Genomic DNA, 20,092 nt, shown 5'->3' with positions numbered 1-20,092 from the left:
GAAAAAAAGGAAAGAGTTGGAAAAGAGTCAAGGGGGGAGAGAGAAGCCATAGCAATGCTAAAGCTAGCGCTAGCCTAGGCTAGCTACTCCTTGCTATCAAAATAAAACCGTGTGAAACTGACAAGTGCTCAGTAGAAAAGTGCAGCAGAAGGTGCTATGTTTTAAAGTAGTCAGTTAGAGTTACTTAGATACAGAGATATCACAGAGAAAATAACTTAACTTCAGATGGAGATCCTCTGAACAGCTGCACACTCAGTTAATCCAAACAGGAAGTGAACAGGTCCAAACAGGAAAACTCAAGGAAAACACGCTGAAATATGCTGAAACATGCTGAAACATACTAAAACATGCTGAAACATGCTGAAATATACTAAAACATCTTGAAACACACTAAAACATGTTTAATTGTGCTGAAACATGCTGACATATGCTGAAACATACTAAAACATACTGAAACATACTAAAACATACTAAAACATACTGAAACATGCTGAAACATACTAAAACATGTTGAAATATGCTGAAACATGCTGAAACATGCTGAAACAAACTGAAACATGCTGCAACATACTAAAACATGTTGAAATATGCTGAAACATGCTGAAACATACTAAAACATGCTGAAATATGCTGAAACACGCTGAAACATACTAAAACATGTTGAAATATGCTGAAAAATGCTGAAACATACTAAAACATGTTGAAATATGCTGAAACACGCTGAAACATACTAAAACATGCTGACATATGCTGAAACATACTAAAACATACTAAAACATGCTGAAACATACTAAAACATACTAAAACATGCTGAAATATGCTGAAACATGCTGAAACATACTAAAACATACTAAAACACGCTAAAATATGCTTAAACATACTAAAACATACTAAAACATGCTGAAGCATGCTGAAATATGCTGAAACATACTAAAACATGTTGAAATATGCTGAAACACGCTGAAACATACTAAAACATGCTGACATATGCTGAAACATACTAAAACATACTGAAGCACGCGGAAACATACTAAAACATGCTGAAACATGCTGAAATATACTAAAACACACTAAAACTTCTTGAAACACACTAAAACATGTTTAATTATGCTGAAACATGCTGACATATGCTGAAACATACTAAAACATACTGAAACATGCTGAAACATACTAAAACATACTGAAAGATACTGAAACATACTAAAACATGTTGAAATATGCTGAAATATGCTGAAACGTGCTGAAACATACTGAAACATGCTGAAACATACTAAAACATGTTGACATATGCTGAAACATGCTGAAACATACTAAAACATGCTGAAACATACTAAAACATACTAAAACACGCTGAAATATGCTGAAACATGTTGAAACATAGTAAAACATGCTGAAACATGCTGAAATATGCTGAAACATACTGAAACATGCTGAAACATACTAAAACATGTTGAAATATGCTGAAACATGCTGAAACATGCTGAAACATACTAAAACATACTAAAACACGCTGAAATATGCTGAAACATACTAAAACATGTTGAAACATACTAAAACATACTAAAACACGCTGAAATATGCTGAAACATACTAAAACATGCTGAAACATACTAAAACATACTAAAACACGCTGAAATATGCTAAAACATACTAAAACATGCTGAAACATGCTGAAATATGCTGAAACATACTAAAACATGTTGAAATATCCTGAAACACGCTGAAACATACTAAAACATACTGAAACATGCTGAAATATGCTGAAACACGCTGAAACATACTAAAACATGTTGAAATATGCTGAAACACGCTGAAACATACTAAAACATACTGAAACATGCTGAAATATACTAAAACACACTAAAACATCCTGAAACATACTAAAACATGTTGAATTATTCTGAAACATGCTGAAACACACTAAAACATGCTGAAATATGCTGAAGCACGCGGAAACATACTAAAACATGCTGAAATATGCTGAAACATGCTGAAACATACTGAAACATGCTGAAACATACTAAAACATGTTGACATATGCTGAAACATGCTGAAACATACTAAAACATGCTGAAACATACTAAAACATACTAAAACACGCTGAAATATGCTGAAACATGTTGAAACATAGTAAAACATGCTGAAACATGCTGAAATATGCTGAAACATACTGAAACATGCTGAAACATACTAAAACATGTTGAAATATGCTGAAACATGCTGAAACATACTAAAACATGCTGAAACATACTAAAACATACTAAAACACGCTGAAATATGCTGAAACATACTAAAACATGTTGAAACATACTAAAACATACTAAAACACGCTGAAATATGCTGAAACATACTAAAACATGCTGAAACATACTAAAACATACTAAAACACGCTGAAATATGCTGAAACATACTAAAACATACTAAAACATGCTGAAACATGCTGAAATATGCTGAAACATACTAAAACATGTTGAAATATCCTGAAACACGCTGAAACATACTAAAACATACCGAAACATGCTGAAATATGCTGAAACACGCTGAAACATACTAAAACATGTTGAAATATGCTGAAACACGCTGAAACATACTAAAACATACTGAAACATGCTGAAATATACTAAAACACACTAAAACATCCTGAAACATACTAAAACATGTTGAATTATTCTGAAACATGCGGAAACACACTAAAACATGCTGAAATATGCTGAAGCACGCGGAAACATACTAAAACATGCTGAAATATGCTGAAACATGCTGAAACATGCTGAAACAAACTGAAACATGCTGCAACATACTAAAACATGTTGAAATATGCTGAAACATGCTGAAACATACTAAAACATGCTGAAATATGCTGAAACACGCTGAAACATACTAAAACATGTTGAAATATGCTGAAAAATGCTGAAACATACTAAAACATGTTGAAATATGCTGAAACACGCTGAAACATCCTAAAACATGCTGACATATGCTGAAACATACTAAAACATACTAAAACATGCTGAAACATACTAAAACATACTAAAACACGCTGAAATATGCTGAAACATGCTGAAACATACTAAAACATACTAAAACACGCTAAAATATGCTTAAACATACTAAAACATACTAAAACATGCTGAAGCATGCTGAAATATGCTGAAACATACTAAAACATGTTGAAATATGCTGAAACACGCTGAAGCATACTAAAACATGCTGACATATGCTGAAACATACTAAAACATACTGAAGCACGCGGAAACATACTAAAACATGCTGAAACATGCTGAAATATACTAAAACACACTAAAACTTCTTGAAACACACTAAAACATGTTTAATTATGCTGAAACATGCTGACATATGCTGAAACATACTAAAACATACTGAAACATGCTGAAACATACTAAAACATACTGAAAGATACTGAAACATACTAAAACATGTTGAAATATGCTGAAATATGCTGAAACGTGCTGAAACATACTGAAACATGCTGAAACATACTAAAACATGTTGACATATGCTGAAACATGCTGAAACATACTAAAACATGCTGAAACATACTAAAACATACTAAAACACGCTGAAATATGCTGAAACATGTTGAAACATAGTAAAACATGCTGAAACATGCTGAAATATGCTGAAACATACTGAAACATGCTGAAACATACTAAAACATGTTGAAATATGCTGAAACATGCTGAAACATACTAAAACATGTTGAAACATACTAAAACATACTAAAACACGCTGAAATATGCTGAAACATACTAAAACATGTTGAAACATACTAAAACATACTAAAACACGCTGAAATATGCTGAAACATACTAAAACATGCTGAAACATACTAAAACATACTAAAACACGCTGAAATATGCTGAAACATACTAAAACATACTAAAACATGCTGAAACACGCTGAAATATGCTGAAACATACTAAAACATGTTGAAATATCCTGAAACACGCTGAAACATACTAAAACATACTGAAACATGCTGAAATATGCTGAAACACGCTGAAACATACTAAAACATGTTGAAATATGCTGAAACACGCTGAAACATACTAAAACATACTGAAACATGCTGAAATATACTAAAACACACTAAAACATCCTGAAACATACTAAAACATGTTGAATTATTCTGAAACATGCTGAAACACACTAAAACATGCTGAAATATGCTGAAGCACGCGGAAACGTACTAAAACATGCTGAAACATATTAAAACATGTTGAAATATACTGAAATATACTGAAACACGCTGAAACACACTAAAACATACTGAAACATGCTGAAATATACTAAAACACACTAAAACATACAAAAACATGCTGAAACATACTAAAACACGATGAAATATGCTGAAACATACTAAAACACGATGAAATATGCTGAAACATACTAAAACACGCTGAAATATGCTGAAACATACTAAAACATACTAAAACATGCTGAAGCATGCTGAAATATGCCTAAACATACTAAAACATGCTGAAACATGCTGAAACACTCTAAAGTACGAAGAAGTACGCTGGCACACGTCTACATATGGCAAATATGTCCGCCATATGCCAGAGTCTGTCATCCGTGGGCCATCAGTTCCAGGTCAGCTATCTGATGGCTGACATACGTTCAGTTCCTCATCATCGTGGCGTCTAGCTGATCCTAAACCTCCGAGTAACTTGTCAATATCTTCTGCGTAACTTATCCAGAACTTCTCTCCAAGGCATATCAGCGTATCTGACGTGTTCCAGACGAGCGCTGAACGTGTTTCTACCTTCCAGCTACTGTATAATGGCGTATTGGCAGCGTTTTGGTATAAAGGGGGTTCACAGGAGGAAACCGTCAGTTCTCCTCCAGACTTCATTCCCATCATAGGGTGAGCCAGAAGGTGAGTGATGGATCCTCCCTGCGTTCACGCCCACCACCAACACACTTCCTAGCAGACATGACGCTCAATCTGCTGACACCTAAAACCTTCCTTTTTATCTTTATTTATTCTTTTTTTTTTGGTGGGTGGTAAACAGCAGCTAGGTTAATACCGCCATCAAATAAATCTCTTTCTGCAGACCGTGGGCCTCCGGGCGCATCGCTGCCCCCCTCAGGACACCGTGCATTATTTCCTGGGCATTACGCTGCAGTGCGTTATGCAAAAGTTAGGCTGTCGTTGGACAGAAGTTCTGGACTCGTTATGAATACTCTATGTTTACGCCCTGAATAGAAAGAATCCAAAGAAAGTTTAGCATCTGCCAGCGTTTTAGGGGATTCTGGGACGTATAACCAGTATCCAGAAGGTAAACTCATCTAAAGCTGCTCAGGGCTCAAATTGTCCAAAAATAATCAATAACCAATAAAGGCTTCCCTAAATTTTCCAGAGCTGTAACCTCCACTCATCTCCATGTTCCTCCAGTATTTAGCAGCTCAGCTTGGCTCACAGCAGGCAGCTTCTCAGGAACCTGAGAGTTGCTCTAAGTTTGCTCGCTCTGCAGACCCCGCTCCTTAGTGTGGGGTCTCTCATTATGCCACATGCTCCTGTAGGAGAGCAGAGTTAGATATAGCAAATGTTGATCCTTCTACACTGATGATCATGGCCACAGTCAGCATTAGTATCATGGATTATGGCCCACAGCATCATAGATCCTCCACCTTATCACAGCAGGCACACAGGTTGCTTCTGCACCTCTCCTTATCTTTGATGTAAACTGGATCCACCTCCAGGGTTCCTTTCTTCTCATCTAACCAAACTGCAAACGTTGTAAGTGTAGCAACCTTCTATTCATTAGCTCTTATTTTGAAATGGATTTTATTCTTGCTGTGTCTGACTTCCTGTCTGGCTTATCTGGTTATCAGACATTGACTCATTTTGCTCCATCCTCCTTCATAATCAGACTGATTGCTGACATAGAACAGCTGCCCATCATGCGCGTCGCTGCAAAGGCATGAACAGATGGATGGGGGGGGGGGGGGGGGGGGGGCGTTCCTTTGGGCCCCATAAAACTCTGTTTCCACGTATGGTTAATCCAACTATTCCTTATTTGTGCACATTGATTATGTTTTTGATGAAAATCCTTTGGCTTCAATGCCATCAGAGCTCTGATAATATTAAATGTGTCTCTATGGATTCTATTAACAACAGCGGGGTTTCTACTCTCTGTCCAATCAGCTCAGGGTTTAAACAAACAGATTGTTTTGGAATAAAGTCCCTGGAAGCCAAATAAACTCTGCTTTCAGTCATTAATCAGATGTAAGAACATTCAGAGCTTCAGATTGGTCAGGCCACATGGTGCGGTCACCTGATCCACAGGAGCATCTTCCTGCTGACCGGCGGCCCTCAGACCCCTGATAGTTGGCTAACAGCCCTCCACTGCAGCCTCCTGGCTCTCAGCGCTGATCTAGCTTCATCACACGGAGGCGCTGCTATGAATACCAGCAGACGTCATGAGGGGATCCTTTCCACAGTGACTGAGTGTCACCCTGATCCCCGATCCAACAGCTAATATTAGCCAGCAGTGAGGAACTCAGTGTGACCTTCAGGGACTCTGAGCTTCTGTGTTACAGCAGAGGGAACAATTTGTCACATGACCTTCAGGCTGCGCTTGGAGGTTAGAGACAGCAGAGCGTTGCCTTCAAAGTATTTCTGGCCTTTGGTCAACAGGTGGAATAGTTTCCATATGATAAACGTGCCCATGCTGCAGACGTGTGCTCTCTGTCTGCAGGACAAAAGAAGGATCCAGGAAGACATTGCTAAGAAAAGACGGCAGATTGAAGAGGAGAAACTGAAACTGCAGTATATCAAGGTATGTTTAAAGCTGAGTCTGGCTTTAATTCTTCCTGAAACCACAGAAGAAGCCGTGCTTAGGAGTCTCCTTGGTGTGACTGTAAATTGATCCTAATCCCAATCCAGCCTCTTTTATTTTAGTTCTATACCACTGGCATCAACCCTCTAAACATATTAATTAAAGCTCCTTTTCATAGCTGGAGATGGAAACAATCAGGAAGAAGACATTCAGTTACATTCTGAGGCAGAGGTCACACAGCTCTGCCATCAGTGGAAGATGATGCAGAAGCAAAGTTAGCATGTGAGGAGGGGTGTGGCCTCTTCATCCTCAGATACACACCATGGTAGTTAAACACGCCATAGATCCACATCAAGCAGATAAACATGGAGCACGAAGATCCTCCAGAGTTCAGAGGGCAAATGTCTCCCTGCTCATCCGCTCTAAGGCGAAACTGGGAATGAGGGACGAGAGGGGAAAAGAACGAGGGAGGAGAAAGGAGCAGACGTAGAGGCTGAAACGAGAGGGCGAAGGTGGAAACAAGGGAGGAGAAAGGAGCAGACAGTGAGGCTGAAACGGGAGAGCGAAGGTGGGAACAAGCGAGGAGAAAGGAGCAGATAGTGAGGCTGAAACGGGAGAGCGAAGGTGGAAAGAAGGGAGGAGAAAGGAGCAGATAGTGAGGCTGAAACGGGAGAGCGAAGGTGGAAAGAAGGGAGGAGAAAGGAGCAGACGTAGAGGCTAAAACGAGAGGGCAAAGGTGGGAACGAGGGAGGAGAAAGGAGCAGATAGTGAGGCTGAAACGGGAGAGCGAAGGTGGGAAAAGGGGGAGGAAAAGGAGCAAGTGAGGCGAAACGGGAGAGCGAAGGTGGAAAGGGGGGAAAAGGAGCAGATTAGGGGTAAAGGGAGGGGCAAGGGGGGAACGAGGGAGGAAAAAGGGACGACTGGGGCTGAAAAGCGAAGGGGAAAAAAGGGGGAGGGAAAAAGGGAGCAATGGGAGGTGAACAGGGGGGCTAATGGAAAAGGGGGAAAAAAAGGAGCAGCGAAAGGGGCTAAAAACGAGAGGGAAAAGGGTGGGAACGGGGGAAGAAAAGGACAGAGTGGGCTAAAAGGGGGAAGGGAAGGTGGAAAAAAGGGAGAGAAAGGGAAAAGGGAAAGGAAACAGAGGGCAAAGGGGGAACGGGAGGAGAAGGAGCAATGGGGGCTGAACGGAGGCGAAGTGGAACGGGGGGAGGGGAAAGAGCAGACGTAGAGGCTAAAACGAGAGGCAAGGGGGAAACGGGGAAAAAGGAGCAAAAATTTGAGGTAAAAAAGGGGGGGGAAAGGGGGGACAGGAAGAAAGGGCAGAAAGGAGGCGAAACGGGGGGGCGAAGGTGGAAAAAGGGGGGGGAAAAAAAGGACGACAAGGAAAAAGAGGGCAAGGGGGGGAACGAGGGAATAGAAAAAGGACCGACTTGAGGTGAAACAAAGGCGAAGGTGGGAAAAAGGGGGGAAAAAAGGGTGAAGGGGGCAAAAGGGGGGGAAGGGAAAGAAAAGGACAGAGAAGGGGCTGAAACGGGGGGAAAAAAGGGGGAACAGGGGGAAAGGGAAAACCCGACATTGAGGAAAAAAACAAGAGGGCAAAGGTGGGAACGAGGGAGGAGAAGGGAGCAAATAGAGGCTGATACGAGAGGGCGAAGGTGGGAACGAGGAATTAGAAAGGAGCAGACGTAGAGGCTGAAACGAGAGGGCAAAGGTGGTAACGAGGGATGAGAAAGGAGCCGACATTGAGGCTGAAACAAGAGGGCAAAGGTGGGAACGAGGGAGGAGAAGGGAGCAAATAGAGGCTGATACGAGAGGGCGAAGGTGGGAACGAGGAAGTAGAAAGGAGCAGACGTAGAGGCTGAAACGAGAGGGCGAAGGTGGGGACAAGGAAGTAGAAAGGAGCAGACATAGAGGCTGAAACGAGAGTGCGAAGGTGGGGACGAGGAAGTAGAAAGAAACAGACGTAGAGGCTGAAACGGGAGATCGAAGGTGGGAACAAGGGAGGAGAAAGGAGCAGACGTAGAGGCTGAAACGAGTGGGAGAAGGTGGGGACGAGGAAGTAGAAAGGAGCAGACGTAGAGGCTGAAACGAGAGGGCAAAGATGGTAACGAGGGATGAGAAAGGAGCAGACATTGAGGCTGAAACAAGAGGGCGAAGGTGGGGACGAGGAAGTAGAAAGGAGCAGACATAGAGGCTGAAACGAGAGGGCGAAGGTGGGAACGAGGAAGTAGAAAGGAGCAGACATAGAGGCTGAAACGAGAGGGCGAAGGTGGGAACAAGGGAGGAGAAAGGAGCAGACGTAGAGACTGAAACGAGAGGGCGAAGGTGGGGACGAGGAAGTAGAAAGGAGCAGACATAGAGGCTGAAACGAGAGGGCGAAGGTGGGAAAAAGGAGGTGAAAGGAGCAGAACGAGGGAGGAGAAAGGAGCAGATGCAGAGGCTGAAACAGGAGGGCGAAGGTGGGAACAAGGGTTGAGAAAGGAGCCGATAGTGAGGCTGAAACAAGAGGGCGAAGGTGGGAACGAGGGAGGAGAAAGGAGCAGACGTAGAGGCTGAAACGAGAGGGCGAAGGTGGGGACGAGGAAGTAGAAAGGAGCAGACGTAGAGGCTGAAACGAGAGGGCGAAGGTGGGGACGAGGAAGTAGAAAGGAGCAGACGTAGAGGCTGACACGGGTGAGCAAAGGTGGGAACGAGGGAGGAGAAAGGAGCAGACGTAGAGGCTGACACGGGAGAGTGAAGGTGGGAACGAGGGAGGAGAAAGGAGCAGACGTAGAGGCTGACACGGGAGAGCGAAGGTGGGAACGAGGGAGGAGAAAGGAGCAGACGTAGAGGCTGACACGGGAGAGCGAAGGTGGGAACAAGGGAGGAGAAAGGAGCTGACGTAGAGGCTGACATGGGAGAGCGAAGGTGGGAACAAGGGAGGAGAAAGGAGCAGACATAGAGGCTGACATGGGAGAGCGAAGGTGGGAACAAGGGAGGAGAAAGGAGCTGACGTAGAGGCTGACATGGGAGAGCGAAGGTGGGAACAAGGGAGGAGAAAGGAGCAGACGTAGAGGCTGAAACGGGAGAGCGAAGGTGGGAACGAGGGAGGAGAAAGGAGCAGACGTAGAGGCTGAAACGGGAGAGCGAAGGTGGAAACAAGGGAGGAGAAAGGAGCAGATAGTGAGGCTGAAACGGGAGAGCGAAGGTGGAAAGAAGGGAGGAGAAAGGAGCAGATAGTGAGGCTGAAACGGGAGAGCGAAGGTGGAAAGAAGGGAGGAGAAAGGAGCAGACGTAGAGGCTAAAACGAGAGGGCAAAGGTGGGAACGAGGGAGGAGAAAGGAGCAGATAGTGAGGCTGAAACGGGAGAGCGAAGGTGGGAACAAGGGAGGAGAAAGGAGCAGATAGTGAGGCTGAAACGGGAGAGCGAAGGTGGAAAGAAGGGAGGAGAAAGGAGCAGATGTAGAGGATAAAACGAGAGGGCAAAGGTGGGAACGAGGGATGAGAAAGGAGCCGACATTGAGGCTGAAACAAGAGGGCGAAGGTGGGAACGAGGGAGGAGAAGGGAGCAAATAGAGGCTGATACGAGAGGGCGAAGGTGGGAACAAGGAAGTAGAAAGGAGCAGGCGTAGAGGCTGAAACGAGAGGGCAAAGGTGGGAACGAGGAAGTAGAAAGGAGCAGACGTAGAGGCTGAAACGAGAGGGCAAAGGTGGTAACGAGGGATGAGAAAGGAGCCGACATTGAGGCTGAAACAAGAGGGCAAAGGTGGGAACGAGGGAGGAGAAGGGAGCAAATAGAGGCTGATACGAGAGGGCGAAGGTGGGAACGAGGAAGTAGAAAGGAGCAGACGTAGAGGCTGAAACGAGAGGGCAAAGGTGGTAACGAGGGATGAGAAAGGAGCAGACATTGAGGCTGAAACAAGAGGGCGAAGGTGGGGACGAGGAAGTAGAAAGGAGCAGACATAGAGGCTGAAACGAGAGGGCGAAGGTGGGAACAAGGGAGGAGAAAGGAGCAGACGTAGAGGCTGAAACGAGAGGGCGAAGGTGGGGACGAGGAAGTAGAAAGGAGCAGACATAGAGGCTGAAACGAGAGGGCGAAGGTGGGAACGAGGGAGGAGAAAGGAGCAGATGCAGAGGCTGAAACAGGAGGACGAAGGTGGGAACAAGGGTTGAGAAAGGAGCCGACATAGAGGCTGAAACAAGAGGGCGAAGGTGGGAACGAGGGAGGAGAAAGGAGCAGACGTAGAGGCTGAAACGAGAGGGCGAAGGTGGGAACGAGGGAGGAGAAAGGAGCAGACGTAGAGGCTGAAACGAGAGGGCGAAGGTGGGAACAAGGGAGGAGAAAGGAGCAGACGAGAATCTGGAGGTGAAACTGTTTCTGTGTCTGTTTCAGAAAAAGGCCCTCAGGGAGCAGTGGCTGATGGACGGCCTGAGTCAGCAGACGGAGGAGGAGCAGGAGGCCATGAGGCTCCAGGCTCAGGATGAACAGCAGCAGAGTGATCAGCTGAAGAGCAATATCCTCAGGTAACCCCGCCCCCTCTTTCACTCTGTTCTTCATCCAGGAGGTTCATTGATTTCTCCCACACAGAATAGAGAAGGAGATCGAGGCCTTGGAGCAGAAAGAGCTCAGCATCTCGTCCAATGAGGAGATGGTCCTGAAGCGGCTGAAGGAGGTGGAGAGGACATCTGAGGACATCATTAAGGTAGGCTTTGACTAGGCCGTTTCCTTCAGAGAGCATGGTTGCTGCCTGCTTTCTAATCCAGCAAGCTGCTCTGCATCTCGCTGCTTCAACAGAAACTAACCTCTCTAACCTTTGGTGAAACCGTTTCATCTCATAAGCTGCAGAAACAGAATCCAGAGGCTTCAGCAGATCTAGAAATGCAGAGATTAATTACAGGATGTTTGGACAGCGTGATGCAGCGGAATGTCTGCTTCCACTAATCCCAGTAAAACCAACATGAGCAGAGGTCTACTGGGCTCAGCATCCTGGTGACTGATTGAATTTGGACACCTAGAAGCTACAACCACTCTATCTGGGTTATCCGTAAAGAAATCACAGGCTCACCCGTTAGTTTGCTGTCTGCCTTCTATAGATCTCACAACAGAGAAATTCACTTGTGACATCGTCTGTAGTAAAACACAGAGGTTCAAAAGAAGTGAAAGTTTCAGTGAAGTGATCGTATGTAAATTAAGACATTACGGTTTTATCTGCAGCATTGGGACTCAGTGTAAACTGTGTGCTTGCAGGTTCTGTATCTGAACAAGGAAACAAAGGGCTCTTATTGCACAGGTTATTATAAAGTCTGATGGATGCAGTAATGAATGACCTGCAGTGGCGCTCATCTGTACACAGGTGGTGTCTAATGCTACGTTCAGACAGCATGCTATTGAAGCAGCAGAAGCAGCTGGTTTACATGCAAAGTTTGTGGTTGACGAGCATGAAGGTGCAGCAAAAGGTCCTGGAGTGTCTGGAGCAGGAGCAGCAGGATCAGCAGCAGGAGCAGCAGCAGGAGCAGCAGCAGGAGCAGCAGGAGCAGCAGCAGGAGCAGCAGCAGGAGCAGCGCCTCATGAGCTTCTTGAGCATCTGAGGCGCTTCATTAGCAGCAGGAGTTGGACACATGTAATTTTAGCTGTTGGACGCGCCACATCAACCAATGAGAGAAGCTGATCTGGGAGCTGGCAGGGAGTCAGACGCAGCACTGCTGATGCAGAGCGCTATGATAACTCCTCTGAAACAGTTCATTAACGACTAAATTAACTTCAAATGTAGGAACCTGCCGGCAGAATATGTTGGCTTTTATTATCCTGCTGCCTGCAGTTTGTAGCACAGACCTGAAAAACGCTAACATCTACTTCCAGCCGCCACCAACAGGAGGGGAAAACCCTGGAGAGGCTCCCGGGCCTGAGGCAGCTGCTGCTGGGGATTCCCAGTGACAGCGCAGCGCCGGTATGTGGGGGTCTGAGCGGCTCCCACAGAGAAATAATCTTTGAAGGCAGGATGGTAATCTGGATGAACTGACTGCACAGACCATGTTTTCAGGAGGACTTTCTCACTTCAACATAGATTCTAACTACTTTCTACCCGCTGATCACAGCTAATATAGCAAAACTGATCTCTGGCATCAAACACAGGAGCAGCAGATGCACCAGGACTCACTTTACTGGACCTTAATGAGGACAAGCATCAGAAAGAAAGAAGCTGCTATTGATGCTCAAAGCGTGTTAGTTGTGAACGTAAGCATAAGACGGCCAGTAAAGGAGAAAGGCATTAATTTTTAAATGCTGACTGTTCGATATCAGGCTCGGACTGGGAACTATTTTCAGCCCTGGCATTTTTCCATCTATACCGGCCCACTTATGGACCCCCCACCTCTCTTCAGAAAAAGAAAAAACAATTAATAGAAGCCCAGTCAAACGCGTGCGTCTTAAATGTGAAACACAACACGAATCCACATTAACTGATCTATCTTCAAGCATCACACGACAACATCACCAGGACTTCTAGAATGCGGTTTTACTGGCTTTGGTTATTAACACGGACGCCACAGTGACTGCTGCTGCGTAACGTCACACTCACTGCATCAGCAGGGTTACCAGATGTCACTGACTCATGTTTTCCAGCCCCAAAAAATGTAATAAATCGCCTGGATATACGAAATCTCGCCCAATTTGAACTAAAGTCTTTTGATCTCTTAGGCCATAAATCTAAAGAAAAACATTTTTTACCCATAGAAACATCCCAACCTGCCTACAATGCACGTAACACGGGAAACGTTAGCCTTTAGATGGAAAACCCCATCATGCACCGCAACATATTTTTGCAAAATATTCAAACAAGTTCACCAAATAGAGGAACATCGTAGTTTGGTTTAAAGAAAGCATTTTAGTTTTATTATAATTTAGTTTGTTGCAAGGATTTTACAGTTTGAAGAAACAGAAGATGACACCATATGCCAACCATCCTCATGATGTGAATGACAAGGAAGGGCTATATATACTGCATGCATCATTTAGGGAGTTAACATTGGATGGGCTCTATGCACGTCACACTTATGCGTTTTGGTCGAGGATGCAATTCTATTTCTGGTGGGTGTCCAAAGCGCATAGTAAACACAGCTCCTTCAGTTATGTACAGGTAGGAGCTTCAGCCGGAGAGGAAGTGTTGGGGCCGCTATGATTTAAGGAGGACCGATGTAGGTACCAGATTGACTCGGGCTGCCAGATTGACTCGGGGGCCTGCGCCTTTTGAGATGCGTCAGAGCGTCCGCCATCTTAAATGTGGCAAATCTGCAGTTTCTCAGTCACTTAAACAGTATCAGAGGGACTTTAATCTCTGAATATACTTTGTATTCGTAGTATTTTTGGTTTTGTAATATTACAAGTTTATTTTTTGTATCCCTTTAGCTTCATTCTCCTGAATTTATTCTCGTTACAAATGCAGACCGCGGGCTCAATGTAGTTTGTTTGAGTGGCATTGCCATAATGTCACGTCATCGGGAGGCGCAAGGCCCATGGCGAATTCGGTGACGTCATCAGAAGGCGCAGGGACCATGGAGAATGTCTTCGTAAAATTGTCCGTTTACAAACAGCAATCCCGCTTTCGAATAAAACCTACACCCCGCTATAATTACTTTAGTAAGCTGTCCAGACCAATCAAAATGTTTTGCGCAATTGTGCAAACGTTAAAACAATTATGTATTGTGACGTCATCAAAAGGCGCAGGCCCCCGAGTCAATCTGGCAGCCCGAGTCAATCTGGTACCTACACCGGCCTTCACAAGCTGAAATCGGTATCACAGATTAACAGTCCCAGCCTGTTCGATAAGGATGGTGAATGGTTGCTATGGATGGTGAATGGTTGCTATGGATGCTGGCTGAATGGTTCCTGTGGATGCTGAATGGTTCCTGTGGATGCTGACTGGTTGCTATGGATGCTGACTGGTTGCTATGGATGGTGGCAGATTGCTGTGGATGCTGACTGGTTGCTATGGATGCTGACTGATTGCTGTGGATGCTGAATGGTTTCTATGGATGCTGACTGGTTGCTATGGATGCTGACTGGTTGCTATGGATGGTGGCAGATTGCTGTGGATGCTGACTGGTTGCTATGGATGCTGACTGATTGCTGTGGGTGCTGAATGGTTTCTATGGATGCTGACTGGTTGCTATGGATGCTGACTGATTGCTGTGGATGCTGAATGGTTTCTATGGATGCTGACTGATTGCTGTGGATGCTGAATGGTTTCTATGGATGCTGACTGGTTGCTATGGATGCTGACTGGTTGCTGTGGATGCTGAATGGTTTCTATGGATGCTGACTGATTGCTGTGGATGCTGAATGGTTTCTATGGATGCTGACTGGTTGCTATGGATGCTGACTGGTTGCTATGGATGCTGACTGGTTGCTATGGATGGTGGCAGATTGCTGTGGATGCTGACTGGTTGCTATGGATGCTGACTGATTGCTGTGGATGCTGAATGGTTTCTATGGATGCTGGCTGATTGCTGTGGATGCTGAATGTTTTCTATGGATGCTGACTGGTTGCTATGGATGGTGGCAGATTGCTGTGGATGCTGACTGGTTGCTATGGATGCTGACTGATTGCTGTGGATGCTGAATGGTTTCTATGGATGCTGGCTGATTGCTGTGGATGCTGAATGTTTTCTATGGATGCTGACTGGTTGCTATGGATGGTGGCAGATTGCTGTGGATGCTGACTGGTTGCTATGGATGCTGACTGATTGCTGTGGATGCTGAATGGTTTCTATGGATGCTGGCTGATTGCTGTGGATGCTGAATGTTTTCTATGGATGCTGACTGGTTGCTATGGATGCTGACTGATTGCTGTGGATGCTGAATGGTTTCTATGGATGCTGGCTGATTGCTGTGGATGCTGACTGGTTGCTATGGATGCTGGCTGATTGCTGTGGATGCTGACTTGTTGCTATGGATGCTGGCTGAATGGTTCCTGTGGATGCTGAATGGTTCCTGTGGATGCTGACTGGTTGCTATGGATGCTGACTGGTTGCTATGAATGTTGAGGGTTGTTATGGATGCTGACTGGTTGCTATGAATGTTGAGGGTTGTTATGGATGCTGACTGGTTGCTATGGATGCTGCCTGATTTCTGTGGTTGCTATGGATGCTGACTGGTTGCTATGAATGTTGAGGGTTGCTATGGATGCTGACTGGTTGCTATGAATGTTGAGGGTTATGGATGCTGACTGGTTGCTATGGATGCTGGCTGATTGCTGTGGATGCTGAATGGTTTCTATGGATGCTGGCTGATTGCTGTGGATGCTGACTGGTTGCTATGGATGCTGACTGGTTGCTATGGATGGTGGCAGATTGCTGTGGATGCTGACTGGTTGCTATGGATGCTGACTGATTGCTGTGGATGCTGAATGGTTTCTATGGATGCTGGCTGATTGCTGTGGATGCTGAATGTTTTCTATGGATGCTGACTGGTTGCTATGGATGGTGGCAGATTGCTGTGGATGCTGACTGGTTGCTATGGATGCTGACTGATTGCTGTGGATGCTGAATGGTTTCTATGGATGCTGGCTGATTGCTGTGGATGCTGAATGTTTTCTATGGATGCTGACTGGTTGCTATGGATGCTGACTGATTGCTGTGGATGCTGAATGGTTTCTATGGATGCTGGCTGATTGCTGTGGATGCTGACTGGTTGCTATGGATGCTGGCTGATTGCTGTGGATGCTGACTTGTTGCTATGGATGCTGGCTGAATGGTTCCTGTGGATGCTGAATGGTTCCTGTGGATGCTGACTGGTTGCTATGGATGCTGACTGGTTGCTATGAATGTTGAGGGTTGTTATGGATGCTGACTGGTTGCTATGAATGTTGAGGGTTGTTATGGATGCTGACTGGTTGCTATGGATGCTGCCTGATTTCTGTGGTTGCTATGGATGCTGACTGGTTGCTATGAATGTTGAGGGTTGCTATGGATGCTGACTGGTTGCTATGAATGTTGAGGGTTATGGATGCTGACTGGTTGCTATGGATGCTGGCTTAATGCTGTGGATGCTGAATGGTTCCTGTGGATGCTGACTTGTTGATTTGAATGTTGAGTGGTTGCTATGGATGCTGACTGCTTGCTATGAATGGTGTCTGGTTGCTACGGATACTCACTGGTTGCTATGAATGTTGAGTGGTTGCTATGGATGCTGATTGATTACTGTGGATTCTGACTGGTTGCTATGGATGCTAACTGGTTGCTATGGATGCTGGCTGGTTGCTATGGAATCTGACTGGTTGCTATGGATGGTGACTCATTGCTGTGGATGATGGCTGGTTGCTATGGAATCTGACTGGTTGCTATGGATGCTGACTGATTGCTGTGAATGCTGACTGGTTGCTGTGGATCCTGACTGATTGCTGTGGATGCTGACTGGTTGCTATGGATGCTGACTGATTGCTGTGGATGCTGACTGGTTGCTGTGGATGCTGACTGGTTGCTATGGATGCTGACTGTTTTTTATGTATGCTGACTGGTTGCTATGGATGCTGGCTGATTGCTGTGGATGCTGAATGGCTGCTATGAATGCTGCCTGGTCGATACGGATGGTGACTCATTGATATGACTGTTGAGTGGTTGCCATGGATGGTGACTGGTCGCTATGGATGGTGACTCATTAATATGAATGTTGAGTGGTTGCTATGGATGGTGATTGGTCGCTATGGATGGTGACTAATGGATATGAATGTTGAGTGGTTGCTATGGATGGTGACTGGTTGCTATGAATGTTGAGGGTTGTTATGGATGCTGACTGGTTGCTATGGATGGTGACTGGTCGCTATGGATGCTGAACAGTGAAATGGATGTTTACCCATTAACATTTTTGTATATAGTTTGTATTTATTTGAGTGGTTGGGTTATATCCTGTTAGTTAATAAGAATATGAAGTATATGGTTAATGAATTTTACATATGCTGACTGCTTAATGTGTACATTGAATCTAATTGTGTTTGGAGAAATCTATTGATATTAATTTTAAGGGATGATTTTATATTCCTTTCTTTATTAAAGTTTTTCTTTATGCTGTCTCTTACATGCAATGCTCCACAGTGCCTGGGTGAGAGGAGTTTTTGACCACTTTTAAGAAATGTTTGTAACAGTCTCCTTTAGACTGAAGCTTTATTTAATATTTTACTGTTTTTTCCTTAACTGTCTGTGACTTGGTTGGATTAGCTCTTTGCGGAGACCTTTACAGCTCTTTGCAGACTTTCAGTTAGAAAAACTTTGACTATGGAGCAGTGAGGGCTGTTATGACTGTCTGGTTGTGCCCGGATAAATAACGTGCTCACTGGTTGAAGTACCATTGATCTCCTTCTCATTTATTCATCCAGACTGCATAGTTGAATATGTTTTTACGACACCAATAAGGAGACAAACCTCAGGTTTTCAGGTTTAGCCTAAATGAGTTAAAGGTTATCTGGTTCTTTGGCATCACGGGATCCTGCTTCAGAATGATTTAGTGATGAACAGCAGGTAGAGCCTCCATCAAACTGATTGGTTACCTTAACTGATGGACTGTTTATGACATTACAGGCTGCAGGTGGTGGACACACTGTAGCATAGATGAAACCTCTGGAGCTGTCTGTCATGAATTAAACTGAATTAAACGTCTGCTTGCTGCCTGTCGCTCCTCCTCTAATGAATGTTCTTTAGAGGATCCATCGCTCATTCAAACTGGCAGGTAAAAGCACCATTTGTCCTCTGCAGGCTCCTGTAGCACTTTCTCTTCTGATTCTAACACTCTAACATCTAAGGTAACCACTTTAAGAGGAAGTGATTACTGACTGCTTCTAACTGCTTCATGGAGACTAAACCGATTCTCATGTCTAAAACATTCACTCCAACTGCTCTGTCTTCGCCTGTAGGAGCTTCAAGCAGCCTTCCAGGCAGGTAAAAACCTTCTTACTTTTTTAACTTTAGACTACTTTCCATTCAGGATAACTAAGATGTTGTAAATGTAATGTGATTTTCTTATTAATATCCATAGTGTATCACATTGTTACCAAACTGACTGTTTACATGCTCTGACGGATATTATTCCTGTTAGAAACTGGTTCATTGTTTTCAAACCCATCATGCTCAGATCCTTGTCAGAACGGTTCAGACAGAGACTGGCGGTGATGGACCTTATGTTTAACAAAATTGCATCTATTTCTCTCCTTCCAAATAAGCTAAGATGCTGGTTTACCTGCAAAGGAGACAGTTAGACTGGTTTGTTACCTGGAAGCCAGGTTGGTCAAGTTGTCTCAACCTTCTGCTAATATCCTTCTACCTTTCTGCTAATATCTGCAAAAAAAATCGGATTTCACAAAAAATCGGAATTGAGCATCAAGGCTTGCAGTGTGAACGTAGTCTTGGTGTACTTTAAAACAATCAGCTAAGGCTGATAACTGGACATAAAGTTTTCTAGACAAAGTTTCGACCTCTCATCCAAGAGGTCGAAACTTTTCGCGAGATTTGGTAGTTCTAGTATTAAATACATTTTGTCGACCATGTCACTTATAGGGACAAAATCTGCTGTTCCCAAAACCAGACCCTGTCCGACCCTTGGCTGCACCTATAAAACCTGTTCTGAGCAGGACCAGTGACAGAGGGCAGCCCAATTAGCAGGACCAGGTCTGACTTTATCCTGGCAATGCGGACAGAACTCCTGCTCTACTTATACAGAGGCAGGATGGCCCCTAGTAAAGGGCCCAGGAGCGACCCCGACAGGACACCATGAGGGACATGCTCCTCTGGGTCCTGAAGGCACATTTGGACCTGTTGGGAAAACTCCAATGAACACCAACGCACCTTGAGTTTAGAGCTGGTCCACTCAGCCGGAGTGGTTATGGCAGTGAGCATAGAAACCTGAGGTTCTGAGTTTGAGCCCCACTCCCACAGACTGCCTCTCTGGGTCCCTGAGCAAAATATCCTTAACCCCACACTGCTCAGCCCACTGCTTCCCAAGAGGATGGATTAAATGCAGAGAGTTGTTCTGTACTTGTGGCAGTGGAATGACAATAAAAGCTGGGGGGGGGGAAAGCATCCTGACATAGGCCTTCCCAGAGAGGCTGAGAGGTGTCATCATCTCCTGCAGCTGGAAAACACCCTCCGGTGCCCCCTTCAATGGAGGGGGCTACCACCGCAGTATGCCACTCCAAGGGTACATCCTCAAAGTATTCCTTCTGCTGCGTCGACAATAGATGCAGAGAACATGGTTAGTTCCAATCAAGACATGTCTGTGATTGCAGTGAGGGAGGAAATGATGTTAAAGAAGTAATTTGGAC

General features: G+C 44.6%; 1 protein-coding gene across 2 annotated transcripts in view; it reads left to right on the top strand.

Moving 5' to 3' along the window:
• The first annotated feature begins 6,328 nt into the window (after positions 1-6,328).
• Positions 6,329-20,092, top strand: part of palmdb (palmdelphin b) — a 43,495-nt gene continuing 29,731 nt past the window's right edge. Inside the window, exons 1-4 of one of the 2 annotated variants that reach the window (XM_038280064.1) lie at positions 6,383-6,806; positions 11,179-11,309; positions 11,374-11,488; positions 18,689-18,713. In XM_038280064.1, coding sequence (XP_038135992.1) covers positions 6,588-6,806; positions 11,179-11,309; positions 11,374-11,488; positions 18,689-18,713 — 490 coding nt within the window. In that variant the 5' untranslated portion in view covers positions 6,383-6,587. Of the gene's footprint in view, positions 6,807-11,178; positions 11,310-11,373; positions 11,489-18,688; positions 18,714-20,092 lie in introns of both variants that reach the window. The other variant, XM_038280051.1, reaches the window with a different exon arrangement.

This window comes from Cyprinodon tularosa, unplaced genomic scaffold (genome assembly GCF_016077235.1).
Source record: "Cyprinodon tularosa strain WSP-4 unplaced genomic scaffold, ASM1607723v1 ctg1022, whole genome shotgun sequence".
NCBI classification, from domain to species: Eukaryota; Metazoa; Chordata; class Actinopteri; order Cyprinodontiformes; family Cyprinodontidae; genus Cyprinodon; species Cyprinodon tularosa.
Note: the sequence above shows the minus strand (reverse complement) of the source record. Positions and strands in the feature narration are given on the sequence as shown.